At 45.0% G+C, this 27,922-nt stretch overlaps 1 protein-coding gene across 1 annotated transcript; it reads right to left on the minus strand.

Moving 5' to 3' along the window:
* Positions 1 to 504: 504 nt before the first annotated feature.
* Positions 505 to 27,826, minus strand: LOC109424481 (putative uncharacterized protein DDB_G0277255). The gene is made up of 5 exons (XM_019699629.3): positions 27,064 to 27,826; positions 12,186 to 13,681; positions 12,042 to 12,104; positions 11,295 to 11,542; positions 505 to 2,218 (listed from the first exon to the last, which is right to left on the minus strand). The coding sequence occupies exons 1-5, from the start codon at positions 27,371 to 27,373 to the stop codon at positions 2,083 to 2,085; spliced, it is 2,253 nt and encodes a 750-aa protein (XP_019555174.2). The 5' UTR covers positions 27,374 to 27,826; the 3' UTR covers positions 505 to 2,082.
* Between the last annotated feature and the right edge of the window lie 96 nt (positions 27,827 to 27,922).

Below are 27,922 nucleotides of genomic sequence, written 5' to 3' on the forward strand. Positions count from 1 at the left end.
GTCATTCTGGAACAAATTAATGAATTACAAGAATCTCTCCACCTACCTGTTGTTCATTGATTACGAAAAAGCTTTCGAACTTGAGGTGTCCCTGAGAAAATCATCGGCCTCATTGAAGCACAGTACAGGGCATTTACGTGGAGAGTACTGCACAACGGTGTCTTGTCGGATCCCAACCGGATCGTTGCTGGAGTCATGTAAGGATGTATACTATCACCGCTACTGTTCCTAAGGGTACGTTCATAAACCACGTAGACCAAATTTTGGTCATCTCAGTCACCACCCCCTTCCCCCCTCGTACACTTTTGTTCAAACAAGAATTTGAAAATTTGTATAGAGCGTAGACTTTGACCAGATCCCCCCCCCTCCTCCCCAGGTGGTTTATGAACAGCCCCTCATCGTAATCGACGACTTCCTGTTCACTCCTGTTCGTGAACAAGAGAGGCTGATCAGGATTGAAAGAGGTAAATGATTTCGGATCATCAACAGAAGCAAGAGCAGAACTCCACTTTTGTTCGACAAAGATCATTATTAGTAGCTTTGATTTTCTTTTTACATGTTCTCTTATTTTGCATAAAACCTAGACAACGAGTAGGCGATCATAATTTACAATATAATAGCTATATAGTTTTATGAGTTGTTGCTGTTATACATATGCAATGCATCTAGAGAGGTGCGCAAATGTTGTTCTTGTTGTTGCTGTTGGTATGGTGTGTTTCACACTTTTGTCTATACTCTATACCTTTTCATCACGGCAATCGTACTTTTTGTAGTGTGGTCTGCATGTTTGTGTGTTTCTGTTTTATGCGGTAAAATTTCAAAGCTCAAATTTTTCAAATTCCACTGTCGCTGTTTTCAAATGTTAAACGGTCAGTAGTCGGTCAGTCTTTTCACTGTTATCAGATCACCTTCTTGCTGACCGGCCTCTCACTAGAGCATGTGCTACTGCGAATGGAAAGACGTCCGGTGAAGTGGTTAAGGTTCCTTTAGCTTTCCCTATGGCTGTGCGCGATAATTCCGTTTCCTAATTTGTTTTTCAGCAAGCTAATATTTTGTTTTATCTTTTTCATATGGTTCCATACTTTCTAGCTATGTAACAAAACTGGACTCACAATCATATTGCAAAACTATTTTTTTTTTTCACTCTGTTGGCATTTCTGTTGCTAACCGTTCTAACATATGCACCCTAATATCATAAATAAGTATAGAATGCAGCTGCACATTTTTAGAATAATGAGACTTTTTGCGTCCGTCAGAGTCAACGGTGCTTTATAAATCTGTCTTTTTCTTGTACCACGGGTAGATTATGGAAAAAGTTCCTATCCTCAAGTGTACCAGTAGCGCTTGTCTTCCAATAGCCGCTCACGAGCGTAGAAATGAAGTTCACCTGCAGAAGTAGGTACAATCTTTTTTTCACTCTTCTCTTTTTTTCACTATTATGCATGCCATCCGTGTGAAAAGATCGCATATGCATAATTTTTATAATGATCAGCGACTATTGGAACTCGGGCGGCTTACTGATACGCTGACGGTGGAAGTCACAAACAGTGTGGCTTCCTATTCCGTAAAATATCAACCTGTTCTGTGGCTTTGTTGATTAAAGTGCCGGTCTAGCGAATACGAAGTCGGGGGTTCGCATCCCACAGGAACACTATTTTTTTTTTTTGAGAGTTTATATCTCAATTTGTTAATTGTTCAACACACAGTGTCTTCCAATTACAACTTTTCCAATTTGTTACTCCTCTTTGCAAATAAAGCACCATTAGCCCTGAATCTAGCAGAAAAGTTCTTGCACAAGTTGTCGCCTTTTCAACCGTCATCCAGACGTTCTTATAATCGTAAAAAAAATCAATAACTAAACAAAACTCGATACATCACAGGATAAGTCATTTGAATTTAGCGTGTTCGGCAAGGGGCGCCTTTTTCTTCTCATCTGGCCAGATCAGTACAGGGGATGCAAGGGATAATAATAATTTAAAAATGACTAAAACGAATCCGAAGGAGGCGGGGATAGTAGAGGTCGTAGATAAACAAGCCATGGATGGTGCCATCCTAGATGCCGTGGCGCGGAGTTTTATGGTTTTACAGTGCCGGTCCGAGCAGATCGTTGTCATCGCTATCCGAGAGGAAGTCGTCCGAGTGGGTAATATCGATGCGGTCTATGTTTTCAATCGTACTAGCCATCATCCGCAAATTGTCCACACCGGTCAGCAGTTGCCTAGGGTAATAAAAAAAAATGAGAATTCAAGCCAGATTTTTTTACGAGATAAACAAAATAAATTACTCATTTCCTGACAACTTAAGTTGGATTTTGGATTTGAATCATTAATGGTTACAATGCAATTTCAATTCTAACAAACTGATCAAACATTTGGTAATTAGTAAAAACGACTAAATTACAATAATGTGCTGGCAGCTGGTATTCACAGCATTTCTAGAGGATTTGCCGTATGGTAAAGATCTGGTCCGTTGTCGACCGGCCGTCGATGAAACCGACTTGATAACTTCCCACAAACTCATTCGTTTTAGGTGGCAGCGACGGAAGACGATGAGAGATAGGCCTTTGTAGACGCAATTCGAAAAGGCGATTGCTCTGGAGTTCTCACATCTCAAATGGTCGTCTTTCTTGTGAATATGAAAGAGGTAGTCTCTCTCCCTTCCTTCCACTCTTCCGGTAGCTGTTCTGTTTCCCAGAAACTGACGGGGCGGGTGGCCTACTTTTCTGAGCCAATTTTGATGAGTTCAGCTGCGATACCATCGTTGGAGCTGGATCATTTTCATCTGCTGCCTTATCTCCCGTGTCTACATGACCACACCGTTCAGGCGCTTATCGAAGTACTGCTTCCACTTTTCAATCACCTCATGTTTGTCCGTTTAATTTCCTCGCACTCCGCTTTTTTCATAAAAGGCGTTTTTTTTTTCTTCCGAAAGTGCCGGGTCTGCTGTTTCCGCTTCTGTATGTAACGTACCACGTTCTTGCAGGTTCCTTGTTGCCCTTAACAACCGCGTTGCATTCTTCTCCCCCAAAATCGCAAAGCGTTCCTCGTCGAACCACTCATGCCGTCAGTTTTCTTCCACTTACCCGCTGGTAGTACGCCGTACTATTGGCTACGTCGTTGATAACTGCTTTTACGGTACTCCAGCAGTCCTCTAGTGAGGCCATGTCGAACTCGCTCTCGTTGTCAACGCTGCCTCAAGTTTCTGCGCATATGCTGACATCCGGTAAAGCACATCATTGACGGCGGAAAGTTTTTTGCGCAGTATGACCACCACTAGGTAGTGGTCGGAGTCGATGTTAGCGCAACGATGGATTCTGAAGTCCTGACGTCGTCGGAGAAGTGTCGTCCATCAATTACCTACTCCATGAAAAAATATCAGCAATAACTCCTCCAAAAACCCCAGAACGCACTCCGCAAAAAAATTATGAGAAATCCTAGGGAAAATTCAGAAAAAAAAACTCAAAGAGACATCCCAGGACCAACAGAGAACGGAATTTTCTGAAAAAAGTCCCGGAGATAGGGTAACCAATATAATTTGGACCCCCATATATTTTGGACCCCCTGTGTCCTATTATCACAACTTACACAGGTTTAATGATGAGATGACGGAAATTTTTAGAATCATTCGCTAAATAAGATCGCTCTGCACGGACAGCAATCATTTCCTCACTGGAAATATCCTTATTTGCCTTGAAATTATTTTTTGCCAATCTCGTCATCCGTGCGAGTTTCGCATCATGTTTACAATAAGAGATTGCGGTGCTGAGGAAACTTGCACATGTAAACAAAAACGTTTATCATTCTAGCGCATTAAATTCGCAAAGTTCGTCTTATCAGCCTTTATCAATCAAGTAATTAGGATGTGATCCAGCATATTCAAGCGGCAAATTCTTCCAAAATAGTTTAAAACGAGTTTAAACACCGGGTGTCCAAAATATATACTGAAGAAGGTCCAAAATATATTGGGGTGTCCGAAACAGTGAAAACTAATGCTTCAAAAATCAGTTATTTTCATAAAATTTTCAGTCAGAAATGACCTTGTGGGTATTTTTAACGGACAGTGGAGGCTTTTACCTGCTTTTACGAACATACTAACATCATCATTATGTGTAAATACCCTCTGAATCTGTTTGATTTTGAATTAAATTCAAACCAATGTCCTCTAGGGGTCAAAAATTCAACCGTTACCCTACTCCGAGAGAAATGTCTGGTGACACTTCAAAGAAAATCCCAGAAGAACCAGGGAAAAACTTTAGAAGAAAGCTAACGAAAATTTCTTAAAGAAATTAAAGGAGAAACTTTGGAAGAAATCCCTGGAGGAACTCCGGCAGAAAATTAGTGAAAAACTCCTTATAAAATCCTTGGAGGAGTTCTTAGCAGAAACCCCAGGAATAACACCTGCAGCACTCCAGTGAGAAATCACGGAAAGATCTCAAGAGGAACACCGGAAGGAATCGCTGAAGATCTTCAAGAGGAATCCCGAGATAAATTCCAGGAGAAAATCCGCGACAACATCAGCGATACATTCTTAGAGAAACTCTTGGTGAAGATTTCGGGATAAATCCTGGTAGAAATCCCACGAATATATATCCTTGGGAAAAACGCAGGTGGAATCGCACGAAGATATCTGGGAGCAATACCGGAAAAACCTTTGGAAGAAATTCAGGAATCCTAGAAGATTCCCGGAAAGAATTCGACACAGATTCTTCATTAGGGCCTTACTGATATTTTCGATTTCTCTTCATCGATCCTCTCTTTGGGTTATTACGGAAAGGGTATTCATTTTCCAAAGATTTTTTGGTTGAAATGCGAAGACGACGACTACTTCTTGCTCTAGAGTCGATGAAGAGAAATCGATCAAGTCAGTTAGGCCCTTATGAAAAATCATTGTGGAATTGTTCGAAACATGAAAGAAAAATCCTTGTAGAAATCTGGAAGAATCTTCAGGAATGCGAAAAAATAAGAAAGAATCTTGTAAGAAATCCTATGAATTTCTAGATAAGCTCCTGGAAGAAACCCTGACGAACTTTCAGGGAAATTCCTTGTTGTAGCGAAGTTCATTCCAAGCTCATCCACGTCCACATGGAATTTGCAGCGTCTTATCTGAAGCGTCAGCTTGCTGATTACGCGCCTCTGCATATCGCACATCACGATGAAAGCTTTTGCCAGCTCTCATGTGTTGTCACAGCTCTGGTAGATGGCATTTTTTTTTTTTCTTCTAAACCATAGGGGGATAATCTGCTCAACAGACACCCTAACAGAAGGTTAGGGTAGTGTAGGTCTGACAGGCCGTCTTCTACAACAAAAGTAAAATCCAGGACTACTCTCTCCTCGTACCCACTAAACCATTCCTATGGTCGCCAAACCCTACGTCTCTCCGGAACCACCAAGAAGGTATTGCTTCAGAGAGGGGCTAGTGCACATCGCACCCACAAGGTTAGCTGCGTAGCCTGCAGCAACGAACATCGATGACTCGTTTTGGAGAGTCCATCACGGTAGCATGCTGGCGCTTAGCCAGTTTCCCGAGTGGTCCTCGCCACTCCCTTTGTCCTCGGAAGGCGGGCAGGGTCAACCCCGCCCGCGCCCTACTGCTGAGCGGACATCAAGAACTGATGCCCACATGCAACCCGATCTGACCTGCCCGTAAGGAAGGGTATCACTACCCTTCAGGCCCTATCAGATGCACCCGTAGGTTGCAGACAGCAGGATCTCACCTACCCCGACCCTTACCGGGGACCCCTTTCCAACCGCGGGCTCGGATCCAACCCAGTAGACCGACGCCACGACAGCACCACTACCGGGACTTCCTCTCCGCGGCCACTTAATCGTTGTAAGGGTCGATCTCGACCGCAGGGCACCGGTATGACCTACGAAGCCGACTCCGAACCCCTGGACCACCTCTTGTACTGCATCTGGACTAGCCATTCTCCGAGTCCACGCGCCACCTCCTCTGTAGCTCCCAGACGATGTGGGTAATAGCCGTTGAAACGGCGTTCCAGCCAAACTCATCCCTACACATCCTCTGGACCAAGTTGTCCGGAGTTGTGTCCTCCCCGCATGTGGCAAGCATGCGGTCACGCATTGTGCGAAAACGCGGGCACACGAACAAAACGTGTTCCGCCGTTTCCTCTAAACCATTGCACACTGGGCATTCGGGAGAATCCGCATGCCCGAAACGGTGTAGATACTGTCGGAAGCAACCATGACCTGTAAGGACCTGTGTCAGGTGGAATGTGACTTCCCCATGGCGCCTATTAATCCAACTATCTACCCTCGGTATCAACCTATAGGTCCACCTTCCTTTGGTGGAACTGTCCCACGCGCGCTGCCATTTGACCATAGAGGCCATCCTGACAGTCCTGCGTATGCCTCTTGTGCCGCGCATTTCGAAGCACTCCATGTCCTCACTGATAAGAATGCTGATAGGCACCATACCAGTAATGACGCAGAGAGCGTCGTGTGACACGGTACGGTACGCGCTCGCAACCCTCAGACACATAAGCCTGTAAGTACTTTCCAGCTTCCGTCGGTAGCATTTAGTACTTAGCGCGGTGCCCCACGCCGGGCCGCCATACCTAAGTATGGATGTAGCAACACTAGCCAGAAGCTTGCGCTTACTGGCGTACACCGCAGAGCTATTGGACATCATCCGGGACAGTGCCGCAATAGCTGTGGAGGCTCTTTTACAGGCATAATCGACGTGGCTACCGAAGGTAAGCTTATCGTCGATCATCACGCCCAAGTGTTTGACGGAGCGCTTTGACAGGATAGTACAGTCTCCTACACTGATCTCCGTCTGCTGCTCCGACTTCAGGTTGTTAACAACCGTCACCTCTGTCTTGTGGTGAGCCAGCTCCAGTTTCCTGGACCGCATCCACGCCTCCACAACCTTGATCGAGTGGTTGGTAGTCAACTTTACCTCCTCGATCGTTTCACCGTAGACTTCGAGCGTAATGTCGTCGGCAAATCCGACAATCACCACTCCCACTGGATACTCTAACCTCAACACCTCGTCGTACATGACATTCCATAACACCGGACCCAGGATGGAACCTTGCGGGACTCCTGAGGTTATGTGAAAGCACTTCCGACCCACCTCCGTGTCGTAGATTAGTACACGATTCTGAAAGTAACTTCCGAGAATCTTGTACAGGTACTCCGGTATCCCCAGACGCAAGAGCGCATCGGCAATAGCAGACCAGCTGGCGCTATTAAACCCATTCCTTACATCCAGAGTCACTACCGCGCAAAAGCGAATTCCCCTCCTCTTAGGCTCGAGTGCTTTCTCGGCGGTTTTTGTAACCAACAAGATAGCGTCTACGGTGGACCTCCCCTTCCGGAAGCCGTACTGGTTACTCGAAAGACCATTTTCGCCCTCGGTGAACCGCAACATTCTATTGAGGATGATCTTTTCGAGCACCTTCCCCGCCGTGTCCATCAAGCATATTGGTCTATATGCCGACGGGTCTCCGGGTGGTTTCCCCGCCTTTGGCAATAGTACCAGGCTCTGCCTCTTCCAAGCTTCTGGGAAAACTCCCTCGTCCAGGCATTTCTGCATAGCAGACCTGAACATCTCGGGAGCCTCTGCAATAGCTACTTTTAAGGCTAGGTTCGGAACTCCGTCCGGACCTGGGGCCTTACCTACGCTAAGGGACTTAGCTATCCCCGCAAGTTCCACATCGGTGACCCTCTCCTCATCGCCAGCCCCAGCCCCCGGCTGTCCTACGAAAGGAGGCCAAAGACTAGGATCATGACGCGGAAAAAGTCCTCCAATGATCCCCTCCAACATCTCTGGAGATTGCTCTGTAGGAGCCATCACACCTCTCGTCTTGGCCATAACGATCCTGCAGGCGTCACCCCACGGGTTCGTATTGGCACTCTGACAGAGACCCTCAAAGCAGGCCTTTTTGCTTGCTCTTATCTCGGTCTTAAGCGCGGCTTTTGCAGCGGCGAACACCACCCGCCATTCGTTTCGCTCTTCCTCTGATCGTGCTCGCTGCATCCGCCGCCTAGCCCGTAGGTAGGCGCGGCGCAGGTCCGCAATCGCGTCGGTCCACCAGTAAGCCGGTGGCCTCCCATTTCTAGGGTGGACTCGCCTAGGCATGGTCGCATCACACGCACGTGAGAGCACCGCTACCAGCTCGTCGCCGTCTAAACCGATTAAGTTTCGCTCACGGCGGAGCGCCTCCCTAAATACCCCTTCGTCGAAGTATGATGTCTTCCACCTGCGAGGGCTTGGCCTTGGCCTAGCCGCCTCTTCTTCTATCCGCTGTCTGCTGTTATTGTAGTCGATACTGTAGCGAACCGCCAGGTGGTCGCTGTGAGTGTAGCCATCATCTACTCTCCAGTTCGAACTACTTGTTAGGCCAGGACTACAAAAGGTCACGTCAATAATTGACTCCGCTCCGTTTCGACTAAAGGTACTCTTGGTACCGACATTAGCCAAGTCGACATTTAAGATGGCCAGTGTTTCTAGCAGGATCTGACCCCGCTGGTTCGTGAAACGGCTTCCCCATTCCACGGCCCAGGCATTAAAGTCGCCTGCTATTACCACCGGCCTTCGCCCTGTTAGCACGGTCGTTAAGCGGTCCAGCATTTGCGTGAACTGCTCGATCGGCCACCGCGGAGGCGCATAACAGCTACAGAAGAAGACCCCGTTTACTTTGGCGACCACGAAGCCCTCATAGGTAGTAGACACCAACTCCTGAACGGGGTATTTACCCGTCGTCCATATCGCCGCCATTTTTCTGGTCCCATCCGCGACCCAGTTGCCGTTGCCGGCGGGTACTCGGTATGGGTCCGATATGATGGCGATATCCGTCTCCCACTCAGAAACTGCCTGACAAAGCAGTTGCTGAGCCGCATCACAGTGGTTCAGGTTCAGCTGCGTTACCTGCACTGTGATTTGTTGTTCACTGCGGCTTTCTTGAAGGCCGGGCACCTTGGGCCACCCATCGGATGTCTGTTGTTCGAGGATTTCCCGGTACAGATCATGCAGATGGGCGGACTCGTGCAGCTTTGGGCCTTATGACCTTCAGCACCGCATCGCCTGCACAGTTTGCGCCTGTCGGGGCCTTTGCAGTCCCACGACTTGTGTCCTGGTTCCAGACACCTGAAGCAAACCTCTGGTGGCTCGTGGAATGTCAGGTGACATACACACCAACCCACCTTTATGCTCCCTACTTTAACGGACTTTTTGACGTCCGCCACAGGTAGCTGAACCAAAGCTATCTGTGTCCCTGCTGGCCCTTTCCGTAGCTTAACGGCTGCGGCGGCCACCTGCACATCGCACTGTTGCCGCAGTGCCGTGACGAGCTCTTCCACTTCGGCGATCTCATCGATGTCCTTGACCTTCAGAGTCGCCTCATGTGTCAGAGCCCTCACCTGCACACCCTCACCAAGGACCTCTTCTGCCAGCCTCTTATAGGCGGCGCCCTTGTGCTCCTTCTGGCGCTTCAGCTCCAGGATCATCTCGTCCGTACGAGTACGTCTAATACTGCGTACGTCGGCTCCAAGACCCTCAAGCTTGGCTTCGCTTCGCATCATCTTCAAGACGTCCGAGTACTTGGACTGTTCCGTCTTGATGACGATAGCGTCGCCTTTCTCGCGCTTGGCACCTGCCCTCCTACGCCTTGGCTTGGCGTTCTGCGCTACTACCTGCGGATTCGCCTTCTTCTTCCTCTTCCGCTCTACCTTCGTCCAAGGGGGGTCCTCCCCTTGGATCGCCCTACTCTGTGGCTGTTGAGGGCCCACTAGCGGTCGCAACCCCTTGTTCCCATCGTTCCGGGACGGGCCAGCCTTTTCAGGCCCACCCTTCCCAGCTTTCCGGGAACCCTGGCTGGGGTCCGACCTTCCGGCATTATTACCGACTTTCGGGGTAATGATTCGCCTGGCCTTGCGGGCACCGCCAGACAGCTCCTCGCCTGACGGTTGCCTCGCCCGCTTCTGCGATTGCTTGCCCCGTTTGTCACGAGCAGTCGCTTCCGCCTTATTCGGACTTCCTGCGAAGGAGAAGGCCTCCGTTTGGGTAAACTTCGGCACTTTCTCATTTGCAGGCTCCGCTGCTGCAGCAGTCAGCAACGCGAGTGCCGCGTGCTCCTGCTTGGCATCGTCGATCGACGCCCTAAGTCGAAGCAAGGCCGTTTTCAGGTCCTTGCATATGTTCGACTTAGTGGACGCAAAGCCGATGATTTTGCCAAGCTGCTGCTCAGCCACCTCTATTGCGGACCGTCCTTTGGATCCTCGGTTGACGGCCCTCAACAACCACGCTCCGTCCATAACCTCCACCGGCTGGCTTGCCGGGAAGTGGACTGGAGCACCCACGCTTGAGCTGCGTACGCAACTCCCAGCGCCTATCTCCTCACTTCTCCTTGTCGGAGATCTCATCAACCCGCTTCTTGCGAAGGGGTTGATCCCACCACTATTTCCACCTAGATTCTGATTTTTATTTGACTTCATGATTAAATCCCACGAGTAGCACGGGAAAGAATGTCCACCACGCCAGAGCCCTGCATTAACGCGGTAAGGGACAGCTTACTGTGGGGGGGTGCCCAGGTACCCCACAGGCTCCGTTAAAGATCGAGCATCTTTTTCACCCCCTCGATCACTCATTCCTCAGCACGGGTCGCTTGACACCTTGAATTGGGGTTAGTAGTCCTATTCTTAGCCGGCGACTACGCGGCTGACTCGCAAGCGGGGGGGTGCGTCAGGCCCCAGGACTTTAGTCCCTGCTGCCCGATGGCGGGTAGATGGCATGATTACCTCTAAATGAACGTTCGCACCATACCAAGGGACCTGCTATGTCTAACACACTTCATGCAGCGCTACGATGCCGAACTCGTGGTCCTTCAATAGATTGGCGAGTATGAGAATGCTCTCAATAAAGTTGAGAGATTGATAGTTCCACGTACCGAGTTTTCAATGGCAAGTCCTTTTTGTTCGCTGTAATCATTACCGTTGGCCTCGGTTCATATTATCCTGCTGCTGATTCCATTTCATCGTTACGATCATTTTAAGAAGCAAGAGTTTTTTGGGATATTTCTACGAATAACTAACATTTGCACCAAAAATTCCGTACGGACCTACATATGAAGATATGCTATGCCAAAGGAAGAGAAGTCAATTCCCAGTGCGAGTTTTTGAACCGACCGGAAATCGGGCCCGTCATTCTCAGCATGATTTCGCTGAATATATGTCCTTTCATCATCATAGCACTAAACCCCATAAACACTCCACCCACTGAAATCAAGCAACAACAATCCAACCAGTGTTTCCCACAGAAAATACCGCACTTACCTTAGATTACTTTCGGCCGAAGCCGCGGCCTGTCGCAGCTCGTGGGAAAGCTCTTGTGCGCGTGAAAACGAACGCCGTGGGTTATGTCGCGCGCTGAAACCCCTGCTGCTGCCTGGCACACCACCAGCACCACCGCCACTGGAAGTACCTCCTCCACATGCACCATCGCTGACGCCCGCGCCAGTTCCACCTACCGCACCTTCCTCTTTCAGGATGTCGTTCTCCTGCCGAAGGGATTCGATTTCCGACTAAAATGGGAAGAAAAATACCAATGGAGATGGATGCGACAAATATTATATGCAGAAACATTAGCGTTGCTTCCAGCTACCGAGAGAAGTGCTAAAAAGTATGAATCGAAACGATATGCGGAGGTTTTTTGCAACTGTCAATGGTGCGTGGCGCAAAACTGAGTCAGTACCCGCCATGGGAATGACCAGATCCCAGTCGAGGTAATGCATACATTGCATCAGCGATTCTTCCTGACATTTTTCCACGAACTGCTAGAAGTTTGTTTCAAAACTCTCGACAAATTCCTCCATAACATGGAATCAGGAATCTCGTCACAAAAGTTAAAAAAAAAACTAGAACGGATTTTTTTTTTCAAATCGCTGCAAAAACCAATTTCTAAGAATTTAAATTTTGCTTTTCAAGTGTTGTTCGTTTTTTCCAAGATTTTCAGAATTCTCTATAGCTTCGCCAAAGAAAAGCAGTGTGATTCAATGCTAGGTTATAGTTTTAGATACTTACATTCAATCTCTTGATCTTTTGTCTTAGCTTTATCACTTGCGTTTCGGCAGTGGCTGCTCTCAGCTGTAAGAAAACGAAAAGTGAAAACAATCATCGTCCGGAAGCTGTAGAAAATATTCATCGGTGCAAACGTTGGATACTCACATAGCTCTGGTCTAAATTTCCTTCGAATCCCTCCACCGTCTGCGCCAACGTGGCACTACTCTTGGCCGTTTCCACCGTTTTCTCCAGCTCCTTTATCCGCCGGGCCTGCTCGGTTATAATCCGTCGGTTATCCTCGATTTCGCGCCTCAGCCGTTCGTTTTCCTGTCGTTCCAGCTGCAATCGCTGCTGTTGGTGGCTGGCTTCGGCATCCGGTGAGTTGAAGTGTGGGGTATCCTGCGTTACGTCCGCTAACCGACCGGATGAGTGGATAGGTCCGTCGGATAGGAAATCCGGCAGGCGATGGATTTTATCGGCGGCAGATCCCGAAGGAGGAGGTGAATGGTTCCGATCCATGTCGGAAAAGTAGAACCCAGACCGCGGCCCGGTGGAGTTGTTCTCCGTGAGATCTGGAGGAAGTTCCGGCGGTGGGGTGACCCGTCTTCTCGGAAGATCGAACGAGAAGTCGAGATTTTGTGGCGGTAGGTCCAAAGGAACATTCGGTGAAGTATTACGTAGTGGTGTGCGATTCCGGTTCGTTGCATTGGGATTAGCACCGGAGGTGGGATTTCCGGTTCCTGCCGGAGCTGAACTGTTATAGGTCAAATCGAATGGCATATCGTTGATAATGGGACCGTGACCGCGGCCGCCCACTTCCGCATCCAGATTGTTGACGGTGAAATCCGGTAGCTGGTCGAAGTCCACGGACACCGGTGAGACACACTTTGGAGAACCCAAGGTATACCACTGTTCCATGACCAAATGGTCCTGTACAAAATCCGGCAGAGCAGCCGAAAATTCCGAAGCTCCCAATCTATGGGTCGAGGAAAGATTCTCGCGACTTCTTCCGCCGAAATTGGGCGAATTGTGCAAATTCTGCGACCCGGCCAATCTCGGGGAGTCCACCGAACCGGGACTTTCCATGTCATAATTGGAATACGAACGTTGGACGTATTGTGATCCACTACCGGAAGTTGATCCACCACCACCCAGAGGATAATCCGAATTGAACGAATTGTTGCTCCGACTGTGGTAGATATTCGCCATAAACTTATCATCGGCTAAATCCGACAAACTGGACTGCGAATCGAAGGACGGAAACCGCGGAGATCGCTTCATCTTGGACTCACTGCTCAGCGTGTTCACCGATTGGAACTGGGGGATTTTCGGTTTAGCCCCGGTCGTACTGGTATTGTGCAAGGAACTGGTCGTGGCCGATTTCGATGGCGATGCCGACGCGTTACTGCAGATTCCCGTTCCGGTACCGGGGCCCATATTGTTGTTTATCAGATTGTTGCTATTGTTCAAGGAGTTAAAACTAGAGCTGCCGATGTGATTATTACCGTTGATATTTGAAGTGCTGCGACTGTGGTTGATGTTGGATCCATTGGACGTAATTCCGCTGGACGAAGCCGCACTCGAGCCCAGTGATGAATCACGCTTCAGAAAGTGTTTGAACGAGAATGGGTTTTCCTCCCGGCGCGGTAACTCGGGAATAGCTGAAATATAAAAGAAATGCGGGTACTTTTAATACGGGACGCCCATGGTTTGGTATTTCTGTCAAACATTGTTATAAAACATCGCAATTTAGGTATATTTAGTTTCTGGAAGTACATTGAAAATTAATAGTATTCATAGCGTTAAGTTGATCAAAAAGTGACGAAAAGTGCTATATGTGAGTTGGGACAGATACTTCATATTAAAAGATTATTTTAGCATATTTTTTCATTATACTACAGGTACCTGGAGGAATAAAGAGGGGCGAATAAACGCGAAATATACAATAGAGCGAGCGAAAACACGAGGAGCCGAAGCCGTTTTTTTTATTTATGTGTATTTTAACACAGCGATGATAGCAATGATGGTTCTCCGTAGTTGCATGTCCGAAAGATCGTGAAACTATTGAGAACTTGAGCTACAGGTCCTAAGCCCTGGTAAAGGAGGAAGGTTGCGATGGCTGTTATTCATGGCAAACGTGTAAAAAATGGATAAACCCCAATGCCAAGGTGTCATGCGTCCCGTGCCGAGGGCTGAATGGTTGAGGGGGTTCTAAACATGCTCAACCGCGAACGGAGCCTGGAGTGCACCAGGGCGAACACCCCAGTAAGCAGCCCTTACTGCACTATGGCGAGGCACTGGTGCAGCGGACATTTATTTCCCTAGCTACTCGTGGGACCAAAAATGAGTACAAATTCTACAAACAACCTTCAAGGTGACGACTGCCTCTCTCAGTCGTGTGAGAGCGAAGTGGAGAATACTCTGAGTCAGCTTGGCCTTACCAAAGACCAGCTACTCAGTAGTTCGCAGGAGAAGATGAAAATATCCTGCCCCTCAACGCTTACCTCCCGCAGCAGCACATGTTTCGAAAAAGCTGATCCAGATCTACAACCCCCCTCATCGACCGACTCCAACCTGCTGGACATGGAAGATAACGAAGATGATGGTATACGGATCGTCATCAACCCCCAAGAATCTTTAGCAAGTAGTAAAGGATCCGAAGATAACAAGGGTTCTACGGAAGACAAGGGGGCTCCGAGTAAGAAATTCCCCACACTCACACGCTCACAGAGGAAGCAGCTTAGAACTCTCCGGGAGAAGGGAAAAGACCGGAATGAGGCCTTGTCCATAATCCTGAATAAGGAGAGCGAGCCCACTTCCTCAAAACGCTCGAGAAACGACCTAGACAAATCCGCCACAGAGGACCCCGAACAAAAAGGGTGAAGCACCATCTGGATTCGAGAGAGCACGCCCAACAGTCCACAAAAAGCGCGCCTCAGAAAAACGTGTCCGGACAACAAAACCCACCCATGAGGAAAACAGCTGCTATCAGCTACAGTGATATGGCCAAAAGCGTGAAGGTCGGAATATTATCCAAAGACTTTCCCACCGTCCAACTCACTACAGCCCAGCTAGACCTTCTACAAGAAGCACTCCTGCTCAGAGTAGTTCAACAGCGAAACGAGCCAATAAAACCCAAATTCAACAACCTCATCTACAAGTCCGGTTACATGGTTCTAATCTGTAAGGATCAGAGACTGCTTAGTGGTTAAAGAGAATATCCCCATCCATGAAACCCTAGGAAGGTGCAGAGCTGATGGCAATGGACGAAGTGGCGATTCCACGTCCAGAGATGATCCGAGCATTCTTCCCACAAAGCTCCAGCTATGACGACGACCGAATAAAGGCTCTCATAGAAAGCCAAAATGATATCACAACAACTAATTAGCGTATTATGAAACGATCCATTCTGAAAGACATTCATGTCGAATGGATCTTCACAGTAGAGGGTGCGTCGATGGAAAAGTTGAAGAAGTCCAAATACACCCTCAACTACCGATTTGGTCAAATCCAACTAAGGAAGATTACAGATCAACCGACTGCCGATACCGCCAATCCGACTGGAAGGTCGACCCAAGAGCAATCTGAGGAGGCCTCCTGTTCGGGCAAGGTTCGGCTAACTGGAAGGCCGACCCAAGAGTCAGCTTGGAAGGAAGCCTCCGGTTCGGGCGAAGTTAGTAAATCTCACCCCAAAAGCACCATAAAGGCTAGTCAGTCCGCCTCTAAAGGAAAAGCTCGAAGCTTACATGCGACTCCCTGCTCTAGTGGTACCAAACCAAAGGTATCTAAACAGGGCAAAGGGATTGCAAAAAGCGACAGTTTGACCACAGAGGCGAAACTGGCGGACCAGGTCGCTACAGGGAAGAGAAACAACCCAAACACCAAACGACACCCTGATGATCCGCAACATCCAAAGCCGGATAGTCGTCGTCCGGAAAAAAAGCGGGAACCCCGGAAATGGCGACTAAAGTTCTGCAAGTGAACCTGCACCATGCTGAGAGCGCCACGGGTGTGCTCTGTCGGAGGTTCACCAAAGAGAATCTAACCGTGGCCCTCATTCAAGACCCATGGGTCAATAAATCCAGAATACAAGGTCGGTGTTGGTAAAAACTCAAATTCTCAAATCTCATGGTTGATTTGTTTCACGCGCGATTCTTGACTCGCCAAACTCACCGCCGAAAAAATCATGCATGAATTGACTCGCGATTTCACTCATTGTTTCATTTCTGGGTGTTTTTATTATTTACATCAAAATTTTTAGGATTATATGATAGAACAAAAGCAAATCTAGCGTACAATAAATTTTAATGCCGTTCAAATTGATTTGTGTTCGTTTTACAAGCGAACGTGATTTCGGCGCTTGACTCGTGAGAGCGAAATTTTGCATGAAAATCTCGCGCGTTTGAAAATGATTCAGAATCGCGCGCGAGTTTGCTCACGCAGGAGTGGTTCATGAGTCTGCTTTGAGTGTGATTTTACCAACACTGTAACAAGGTATTCCACAACACTCGTGTAAGTTGGTATATATGATGACAGCCAGCTTTCTCCTAGAGCGGCTATTTTATTACATAACAACTGTAAATACTTTTCAATTTCAGAATTCAGAAAAAGGGACATCGTAGCTGTCAGGATGGAGGTACCTTCCGCTAGAGGGAGTAGAGAGATCTTGATGGTCTCGGCATACTTCCCAGGTGACGTGGACGAAATCCCTCCTCCAGAAATAGCTGCGCTCGTAGCCTACAGCCACCGACACAACATCCCCTTCGTCATAGGGTGTGACGCAAATGCACATCACACCGTATGGGGAAGTACAAATATAAACACCAGAGGTGAGTACCTGTTACAGTTTCTCTCTTCCAAGAACATTGACATTTGTATTGTTGGTGACAAGCTTACGTTTGAAAACTCCATTCGTCAGGAAGTTTTGGACTCTATGTAGTCGGTCTATCTCTGATAAAATAAAAAACTGGCATGTTCCTCGAATGGGAAGGGGGTCTAACGATAGAAAAAACGTTTAAAGATCCTAAGAAAACTGATTGGGAATCCTACTCAGCTATCCTACAATCCGAAGAGTACATCATAGAAAGTCACATCAAGTTCATTACACAATTGGAAGATGCGTCCAAATCCATTAAAAACAAAATCCTTAATGCCTACCAAGAGAGCTGTCCAACTAAATCAATTAGTTCGAGTAGAGACGTTCCATGATGGAATAAAACTCTTGAGAAGCTTAGGAAAACTGCGCGTAGGAAATTCAATCGTGCCAAGCGAACCGGCGATTGGAGCCTATACAGAAAGGCCCTGACGGACTACAACAAAGAAATAAGGTCAGCCAAACGGAAATCGTGGATTCTAATGTGTGAAAGCATAAAGAATACACCCGTAGTGGCCAGACTCCAAAAAACTCTTTCAAAAAACCACTCCAATGGTGTGGGTAGCCTCCGAAAGACGGATGGTTCGCTCACTGTAAAGCCTAGCGATACACTGAGCGAATTGTTAAAAATCCACTTCCCTGATTCAATCCCTGAGTCGAGCATCGGCGACCAAGGCACTGGAATTGCTGTCTCAGATCCACAAGAGATCCAATCATGGGTTTCTGGATCTAAAAAAGATGCAATAAAGGTTGCAAAAAAAGCTTTCACTCGGGCCAGGGTTGAGAGAACTGTGAGATCTTTCGAACCATTTAAGTCTCCTGGCATGGATGGAATATTCCCAGCGTTGATCCAAAAAGAGGAGAAAACACTGATTCCATCCTTGGTTGAGATTTTTAGGGCAAGTCTGATTTTGGAGCATATACCCAACGATTGGCGTCAAATCTAGGCTGTCTTCATTCCAAAGCCAGGAAAGAGAAATAAAACCAACCCCAAAGCATTCAGGCCGATAAGTTTATCCCCTGTAATGATCAAAATTATGGAAAAGGTACTATGCGAGTACATAAATCACAAATTTATGAAAGCAATGCCTTTGTCGAAAACCAATTCGCTTATCAAAGTGGAAAATCTACGATCTCGGCACTACATACGGTAGTTCAAAAGATCGAAAAAACACTTAATGCAAAAGAAATTGCTCTTGTAGCATTTCTTGATATTGAGGGCGCATTCGATAACGCTTCTTATTCGTCTATAGGGTCAGCAATGTTGAGGAGAAAATTCGACCCATGCATTGTTACCTGGGTACATGCTGTGCTAGCTAATCGAAAAATCTCCTCTGAGCTTAGCGGTTCATACATTACTGTTAAAGCAACAAGGGGGTGTCCGCAAGGCGGAGTACTTTCTCCTATGATGTAGTCACTGGTGGTGGATGAGCTTCTAGACAGCTTAGAGAGAAGAGGCTTCGAAGTGGTTGGATATGCTGATGACGTTGTCATTATTGTACGAGGCAAATTCGAAAGTGTTATCGTGGAAAGAATGTAATCTGCCCTAAATCACACTTTTTTCTGGTGTCAAAAGGAACAACTAGGCATACCTAAATCCTACAAAAAACTTCCATTATCCCTTTCACCAAACGGAGGAAGGTCCAACTGAAACCCCTTTTCTTGAATCATACACAACTAGTTTATTCAGGCGAAGTAAAATATGTTCGTAGTACACCCACTTTGGCCCTAGACGCATTGCTTCACCTGCCCCGGTTAGATCAATTCATAAAGCAGGAAGCGGAAAAAAGTGCTCTAAGGTTAAAGAGAACAAAAACACTGCTGTCGGGAGACCTTACGGGTCACCTCAGCATATTAAATGAATTTGCCATAAATCCCGCAATAGGAATTTGTAGTGACTGGATGGAAACGGTAGTCAATTATAGGGTGTCCCAGAAAGTATGGGCACAACTTTGTATAGGGAAAATACAATAATTTTCTTAACAAACAACAATTTTTATATTTTTGTATTTTTATTCAGAGTATTTTAATTGATTCCTGTAAAGAGTTTATACATTAAAAAGGTTTTTTTGTATGCAGAATATTTAAAATAAAAAAACATCTTTTAAAACTTCTGCACAAGCTACTAATTTACGGTTTTGCCAAATATCCAAATTCGAAACATTTTTTTCGATTTTTTTTTCACGTTATACATTCGAAAACATGTTTCCTCAGATGGTTTATTGAAATTTTTTATAAAAATATGTTTTGCCTGTGCGTACGGGTATTTCAGAATTTTGAGAAAACTGAAAAATTCGCCTTTTCTATTTCTGGATCAGATATGCTCACAGACATTCGAGTTTTGAAACATGTTTTGACGGGAATAAAAATAATTCAGTCTACACTTTATAAAGCTAAAGCATTTATTTTACTTATAGTGAAATAAAAATGTTATTTTCTGCACGTTGTTATATATATTCAGAAGCTTGTTTTCAACTATAAGAAAAACGGGGTTTCAAAAATATCGATTTTGGTGTTTCAATTCATTTTTCAGATCCAAAAGTATGAATTTTCAATTCAAACAAAGGGTTGTATAATAGATACGCATGTAGAAATACACGGATATATTTTTTGAAATTTTTATCGTGCTTAATTTCATACGTAGAAAACAATTTGTTAAGCGATGTTTTTGAAAAATATAGCAATTTGTGCAGAAGCTTTAAAATGTCTTTTAGGAAACGTTCTACCGCATTCAAACGAAGTGTGAAATGCAAATTTTAATAATTGGCATTTGATGTTGATATATTAAGGCAGGATATGTGTGAAAATAAAGTTTCTTTATGCATCCATTCCCAAATGGCAGAGCTGCAAAGTTGTGCCCATACTTTCTGGGACACCCTATAAGACTTACCTTACGTTGTGTTCATTCCTTCCCGCCAGGAGTGGGAAGGAGGTGGACCCAGCTTTCCAACAGACTCTATAAATTTCTTCACAGATGGTTCGAAAATGAATAATCTGACAGGCTCCGGAATCTATGGCCCTAGAACAAAAATCTCTGTCCACTTAGGACAGTGGCCCACAGTATTTCAGGCGGATATATATATGCAATATTAGAATGCGTGTTATTGTGCCTGAGGAGAAAGTATAGGTTTGCAAAAATATGTATTTTCTCTGACAGCCAAGCGGCACTTAAGTCGCTTAATAACTACACTTGTAACTCAAAGCTAGTGTGGGAATGCATTCTGGCTTTGAAAAACTTATTCATACGCAATCGAGTCTACCTATATCGGATCCCAGGACATACGGGTCTAGAGGGAAACGAGAATGCTGATGAGCTGAGCTGCTGAGGATCTAATGAAATGTTAATTGGCCCTGAGCCCTTCTGCGGGATCTCAGACTGCTCTGTAAAAATGGAACTGGACAAATATATGGTCAGTCAAATCACATCAAACTGGAGTGCACTTCCCCATACGAGCCAATCCAAAAGGCTCGTAACGATAAACCCCAAGAAACCCCAACAACTATTAGGTATCAACAAAAGGGATCTCAACATCTACACCGGTCTAATAACTGGACACTGCCCCTGCAAATACCATCTACAAAAGATCGGAGCAATCCAAACCTCAAATTGCCGCTTCTGTGACGAGAAGAGGGAAACATCAGAACACATCCTCTGCTATTGCAGTGCACTCACTCAACGTAGGTTCAAAGTTCTCAGCAAGCCCTTTTAAGGGCCTGCTGACATATGGATCTTATCTCCCAAGGACGTGGTTGGCTTCATAAAGCTAGTCTCGCCAGAATGGAGGAGTCACATACTGTAACTCAGGATCTCTATTCATCAATAATAGATGGTCTTGAGTTCAGTCGATACCAAGGTATCTCAGTGACAAATATGTTACTGAGATAACTTGCGTACCTCACAGCAAAAGGGTATATCACAATAGTTCTAAAATCTGGACGCAGTGATCTTCACTCAATGTATTATTTTTCACGTGAATATGCCTAAATAAGACAAGCTGCGTCGATATTTTCCGAATTTAATTGATTTTGAGAGGCACAGCCCCATCAACTACGTCACAAGTTGGCGCGTATGGTTGGAGTCATTCTTGATTAGAAGCTTTCCTGGACACCTTAAATTGAGTTCAGAATCAAGAAAGCTTGTATGGCCTTCGGGCAATGCCGGCGAACTTTTGGTAAAACTTGGGGTCAACAAGGATTTATACAACTGTTGTTCGACCAAAACTGACCTATGAATGTCATGTGTGGTGGCAAAAGGGGAAAAGTGAGAACAATCCAATCACTTGGTAGACAGTGCATCGTTTTTCAGGCCAAAATATTTGCTCTTATTTGCGGAGTGCAATCAGCACGTAATGGGCAACGTAATATACTTCTGTTCAGATAGCCAGGCTGCAATTGAAGTTCTTGCTTCGGCCAACTCTAGGTCGACAAAGTTATCGCTTGTCGAACTCAAATCGAGGAGCTTAATTCAGCAAACGCTGTTCACCTTGTATGGGTAGGTACCTGGCCATTCTTCCATCGCTGGAAATGAATTGGCTGATGAGTTAGCTCGCACTGGAGCATCACATGACTTCATTGGACCTGAGCCAGCTATTCCGGTATCGAAGAGTTGGGTAAAGCATCAGATTCACACCTGGGCTGCCACTCAGCACAAACAATACTGGACCAGTTTGGGAGTTATGTGGTCAAACAAAATTGTATTATACTGAGCCATATTCAAGGGTGGCGAAGTATCTTACAAATCTGTCAAAGCAGAATTACAGTATGCTCGTCAAAGCATTGACTGATTACTGCCGACTCAGCTATCACGAGGGGAATATTTAGCAAGCTGATTCATTCGCATGTGACAGCTGTGAATCCGGTTATGGAACTTCGTATCATTTGATATGTAACTGTTCAGTTTTTGCACAACTGCGTTTCCGTGTACTCGGTAAACATTTATTAAGTGAAACTGACTGCAGAAACTTGAATATTCAGGACGTACTGTTGTTTTTAACTCGCTGTGGTAAAGAGCTGTAGGCTCTCTTTACGATTTATGCGTTATCTATCACAGTATTCTTTTCAGGGCGCTGTTTTGTCGGGCCGCCACCAAACCGGACTTCGCACAATCAAGTCGCGACGCGACCCAACTCGCGACGTTTTTCAATCATGTCAAAGGCAACCCCCTGAAGAAAGCGTTAGTTCTTGAAGCCGCCGCCTTTGGTGGGGCGCCACGGGTTTGTTTACGAAATTTCAGTCTGCTGGCCAATCTGCTACGTGCGGATGCGAACTTTGTCGTACGAAGATAAATTCGTGATCGAGAAACGATTATTTACACATATTGTGCAATGCGTTTAGTGAACTTTGTTAAATTAACAAAACGCACAAGTATGAAACTACATTTAGCCCATGTTAAACAACGCTGAAGTCAATTAAATGTGAATGTCGCGCCTGCTCAAACAGAAAAATCACTATGTTTTCAGCTTTATGCAACCGCCAATTCAAATTAGCATCACGTCCAGCACCAAATTTTTGGCTTCAATCCAGTTGTATTGTGGATTTAGCACTAAATTGGTTTCGGAAGTAACTTTATTGACTTCCGCTGCCTTTCCTAAGCGTTAAACATAACGTCGAAAGTAGTGCGCTGTATAAAGCATCAGCTTTACTATACAGCGCACTACTTCCGAAGTTATGTTTAACGAATAGAAAAGGCAGCAGAAGTCATTGAAGTTACTTCCGACACCAATTTGGTGCTAAATCCACAATATGTGGATGACAGCCGTTTCATGGGGTTGGTCAAAGGTAGGGTAAATCGGGGTAATTTGGCCACCTTAAGCAAAAGTCGATTGAAGATGCAGAAAACAACGTTGAACTTCTCGTACATCGTATGGTCAGAATGTTTCTGATAATACTATACTAGTTGCATAAAAATATCGTAGTCTAATCGTGTTTAAATGCCAAAAAAATGATTTTTGAAAAAAGTGTTGTTTTTGAGTCGATTTTGAACCATCGGGGTAATATGAGCACCCTATTTCCAATGAAGAATTTATATCGCTTAATGCAATACAAACTTAATTTGCTTCGCTTGATGTTGAATCATATAGTATCAACTTGAAGTGTACAGAAAACAAACTAATTTGGAAGTTATCTAAGGTATTTAAACAAGAGAAGTATTATGAGGTGTTTTTTTTTTGTTCAGACCTCGTCGGGGTAATTTGGCCAACAATTTTAAATTTTATTTTTCTAATTTACTATGAGACTAAATTACTTCGTTCTAATGTTTCAATCGCTTCAATATCAGGCCAGTATTGGAGCTCCTAGATGGATTTTCGAAATTACTAGATTTTAGATGATTTTCCAGTGGTGCTCGAATTGCCCCATTGGCCAAATTACCCTAACTACCCCTAGTGCGCATCCTTCCCGTTGTTGTCAGCAACACAGCGCACTAGATGCGAAACAGTTGCGACACTTGTGGACCAAGAAAATGGCAACTTTTGATTGAATGTCGATCTTGATTCCAACCGGATAGACAATACGCTATGCGTTTTTGACGATTCTATTCCCTTACCTTCCTTTTCCCTATCCCATCCCATCCATTCCTTATTCTCTCCCTCGGATAAATGGTGAATTATCTCGAGATCATGGCGATGGCACAAATTTCCTAAATGGAGGAGAACGTGCCTCTGGAGCCGACCTACTGATACCTACTCTTCCAGTTTTACAGTAGCTAGGCAAGCAGTGGAGAATGTTCAAAGCTTCTCACATCTTGGTACAGTACTTTTTCGATTATATCACGAATGAAAAAAAAATTCGCGTGATATCTTGGAGCGTGATATAATTGAAACAGCTTTTTTCTCAAAGCGTGTTTCAATCAAAATACACTTGCACACAAAAAAATCAAACAAAAACGAACAAAATATCAAACCCGGTAATGGAAATCAAATATTCTTGTATGTAATTATTTTTTAATGTCTCTGTAAGTTTGATCAAATAATGGAGGTACATATTATTTGCACTTCTACAACATAGTTTTTGAACTTCATGGAACGATGTTTCCATATGTTGTCGATTTCCAATCTTTACACACAAAATAAAGATAATTGCTTAAATTTTTCGTCGAGTACTTAACATTTTCAAAAGAGTTTCCAGAAGGTTGGGAATTTCTGGTTGAAAAATCAAAATTTGACATTTTTGCGATGTTGTCTCGTTACGCTTTGTTGTACAATTGTCGCGAAGTTTAAAGGTTCTGTCTTTAATTTCTGATCGTTCGATATGCTGGTTGGCAGTAACTGAACAACATATCAAGTTTTAAAAGCCGATAAATTTACAAAATGTTAGTTTTCCCTTCGGAAGCGAAGTGAAACCGTGGGTTACGACATGAACGAGCCCCGGTTTGAAAAGCTCGTTAATAATAATTGAAACACAAAAAAGGAAACCAAAGTAAGATTCTAACGAAAACCCCCTTTTCCCAATGGAACTAGGGCTGCCTCTCTTCAACTTAGTGCTCTTTGAGTACTACCACAGTTATTAATGGAAGGGCTTTCTTTGCCTGCCATTGTACCTACCTTGCCTGCCATTGTATGAATTTGTATATTGTGGGGCAAGTACAATTATACACTATGCATAGGAAAGTCTAGAAAAGTTCCCGACCGGAATGGGAATCGAACCCGCCGTCTCTGAATTGGCGATCCAAAACCTTATTCACCAAGGCTAACTGGAGACCCCTGATGGAAAATATAACGCGTGAAATTGACGCATACAGACCAGACTCGATGCAGAACAAAGCATGGGAATGTGACTCTAGATAATCGAATCCTGTGTCCGACCTGTCACCAATGGCACCATAATCGTATACTAATGTGCAAAATATCTTACTTATGACGATTCATGTATCTTATATAGTTTGGAATATGTGCTTAGCGATATTTGTATCGATTATCATAGCGTGATATAATCGAAAAAAATTGCGTGCTAAAATCGAGTGTGATATAATGAAGCGTGATTAAATAGAACCGTGACAAAATCGAAAAACCACTGTAGTCAAATGACGACTGATGGTAGCACCAAGATCGACATAGGTGCACGGATCAAAAAGGCGATAACGAAGGTGCATTGGCCACTCTCTTAGCAGGAGCGGGAACGAAATATGCAAGCAAGCGTTAGATTGGAACCCAACAAGACATCGCAGCAGAAGCAGGCCCAGAGGGTCATGGCGGCACAACCTCAACAAAGAAGGCTTTGAGGGCTGTTCAAGCTCGTTTGGAAGCCGAAATAGCTGTGTAGTGTCGGTAGCGGTTGTCGCAATTGGCTAAGAATAACACTACGGACCGTCTGATCCAGTGGTAAGAGTCCACTAAACAGGTGACCCCTAATTCATGGTGTTCTGCGGTTTTATGCTTACCGTGCCAAGGAATGAATGGTTAGGGGGAGGGGGGGGGGTCTAATAAAAATCTAACCACAAACGGAGCCTGTGGAGAATTAGGGCGTTATCCACAGTAATCTTGCGTTTCTCCGAGATAATAAGTTGCCCTTCTTAAGTCTCAAATTTAAGGCTAAATAAGGGGGGGGGGGGGAGATCATTCAAATGTTGTAAATTAGCTTACATATATGAGTTCGCTTAATACGTTTTCGCCATTGGCGTTTTTCAATTGACACTGATTTGGTTTGTCGTTGATGTTTTCTTTTTGTGCTGTAATTGAGAAGAATGTAATCCTGTCTAGTTTTGGGTAGTGGCTACGGCTAGGAAACCTCAGATCAATTTTTAGCATGTGTAGCCCACTTCAAAAAGGTCATTTTCATAGGGTAAATAAATGAAGTGACGTGCCTCGACCATGCTATATTTTAGAATAACGTTAACATTATGTTTCAACCTTTCCTTATGGATGCCTTTAAGCAAGCTCTTGTTTTCAGCATCTTTTCGCTAATATTTGGCAGTATTGTTACGATTATATCATCTGAAGCAGCTCAAACATTAATTTAAGATGCTTCAGTTTGATGGAATACTTAGGAAGTACAGTTCATGGATGACTTAACATAGAATTCCACCTAACCCAACACTGCATGAACTCTTGTAGTTTTCTATTGGGTATTTTTATGGCGTGAAATTACTCCATATTTTTATCCCAAAATGGTGCGTGCGTTGTATAAAGAAGGAATGAGTCCTAGATGCATTTGGCTACTTCGTTTTTTTTTTCTGAAATGCTTGAAAAGCATTGTTGATTATCACATCTGTGATGTTCGTCTGGCTAACATGCCTATTCATGTGAACTTACATGCCTATCAATTGGGGATGTCCACAGTGAATCTTTTACACAAAGTTGTATACGTATTCAAGAAAGTATTCGCTCAAACATAGTTTTTGCTTGGGTGACTTCTTGAATATTTTGGATGCTTTCGATGACGTGTTTTTCAATGTCACATTGAAAGTCACATGACGTCACAAGCTACATACCTCCAATGAGCTATAGGCTCTCTTTCCTCTTATGCGTTTTACAGTGTCCTTTTCAGGGCACTGATTAAATCCGTTGTGGTATGGACTATGAGCTTTCGTTGCGCTTATGCGTTCATTCCCTCGTCTAAGGCATCGCATCCTTTTTCATCAACTTTCCCTTTCCTAATTCCCTTCCCTTGTCCCATTCTCCATCAGGTAAATGATGAGATAGGCTTATATGTATGACGATGGCACAAATGTCTCAAATGGAGGATAACGTGCCTCTGGAACCGGCATTCTGATACCTGAAACAGGTAAAGGGGATGGCCAGCAATCGTCCAGGATTCAGATCTTATTTTTCGGCCTTCTACATCACCATTGGTACTCAGGACTGTAACAACACAACACACAAGTACCGTACAGGTTTGCCGGGCGTCTTATTTTAATATTAAGCATCTGAAATGAGTTACTGACAAATAAGACAAACGATTGCCAGGTGATTTAGCTGCCACCAGTCGGTAAACCAAGTCCGACATCAATTTCAGAACGCCTGGGTAACGCATGAATGACAAACAAGCATGAAATTTGCACCTCAAAGTTTGTTAAAATTAAATTGAACTATCGATTTCAATTTTTTATATGAACAACCAAAATAATAGTGAACTCAACAAGGTACACTGATGAAAAAAATAACAAATAGACAATTATAGTTAAACTGATAAAAGTTTCAAATTAGTTCAGGTACCAAATGATAGTAGTCATACCTCCAGTTTCCGTGTCCGCTGGTCCAACGTTGGAACTGCTAGTGGCTGATCTTTGAGACCCTAACCCCGACGTGTGCTGCTGCTGCTGGTGCAAGTCACCACTATTGGCCGTATCCGAGTGTGATCCCAGCACCCCATTGGTTCTTCCTCTGCCGTAGCTCAGTTGCTGCTGCTGTGATTGTTGATCCGTTGTCGTGGTTCTGCTGTTTCCTTTCAGTGCATCGGCCGAGGATGACCCCGCACCTGCCGCACTGCTTCCACTGGAGGAAAGTTCGTCCGCTATGTTGATATTGTTGTTATCTTTTGCCATGCCTCGGCAGCAACCGATTTGCACTTGCTTTCTGCCTGCTCTATCGCACCAGCGGCTCTATCGATTCTACAACTTTCTTTCGATTCCTGATCTGGCAAGAGACGTCGCACTTTCGCTGCTTTTACAAAACTTTGCCAGAAGATCAACACGGGAAAACTTTTATCGACGACGACTGTCGAGAGGGGAGACAAACACGTAATTTGCAAACAGCTTCGGAAGCACTTGGATTCCCAAGCACAAACGCGATATTTCGTTGCAATTCTCCAAACAAACAATGGACACTGGTTGTACACTTCACAAACCGAAAAAATATTCACCGATACACGTAATTTTTGCACAAAAATTCTAACGCTGCCGTTTTCTTTTTGTGTTGAACTTGGACTTTTCTCTCAAACTTTTTTTTTGTATTTTGACAGAAAGCAAGCGAGACATCATTGAACCGATTTTTTGCAGGGTGGCACTCCAGGAGAGATAATCATCATGATCATCTTTGAAACTTGATGAAATCAGGCCAAACATGTCTAAAGGTCCTATCTGCAGAAGAGAGGC

Source organism: Aedes albopictus, chromosome 3, assembly GCF_035046485.1.
Source record: "Aedes albopictus strain Foshan chromosome 3, AalbF5, whole genome shotgun sequence".
Classification (NCBI taxonomy): Eukaryota; Metazoa; Arthropoda; class Insecta; order Diptera; family Culicidae; genus Aedes; species Aedes albopictus.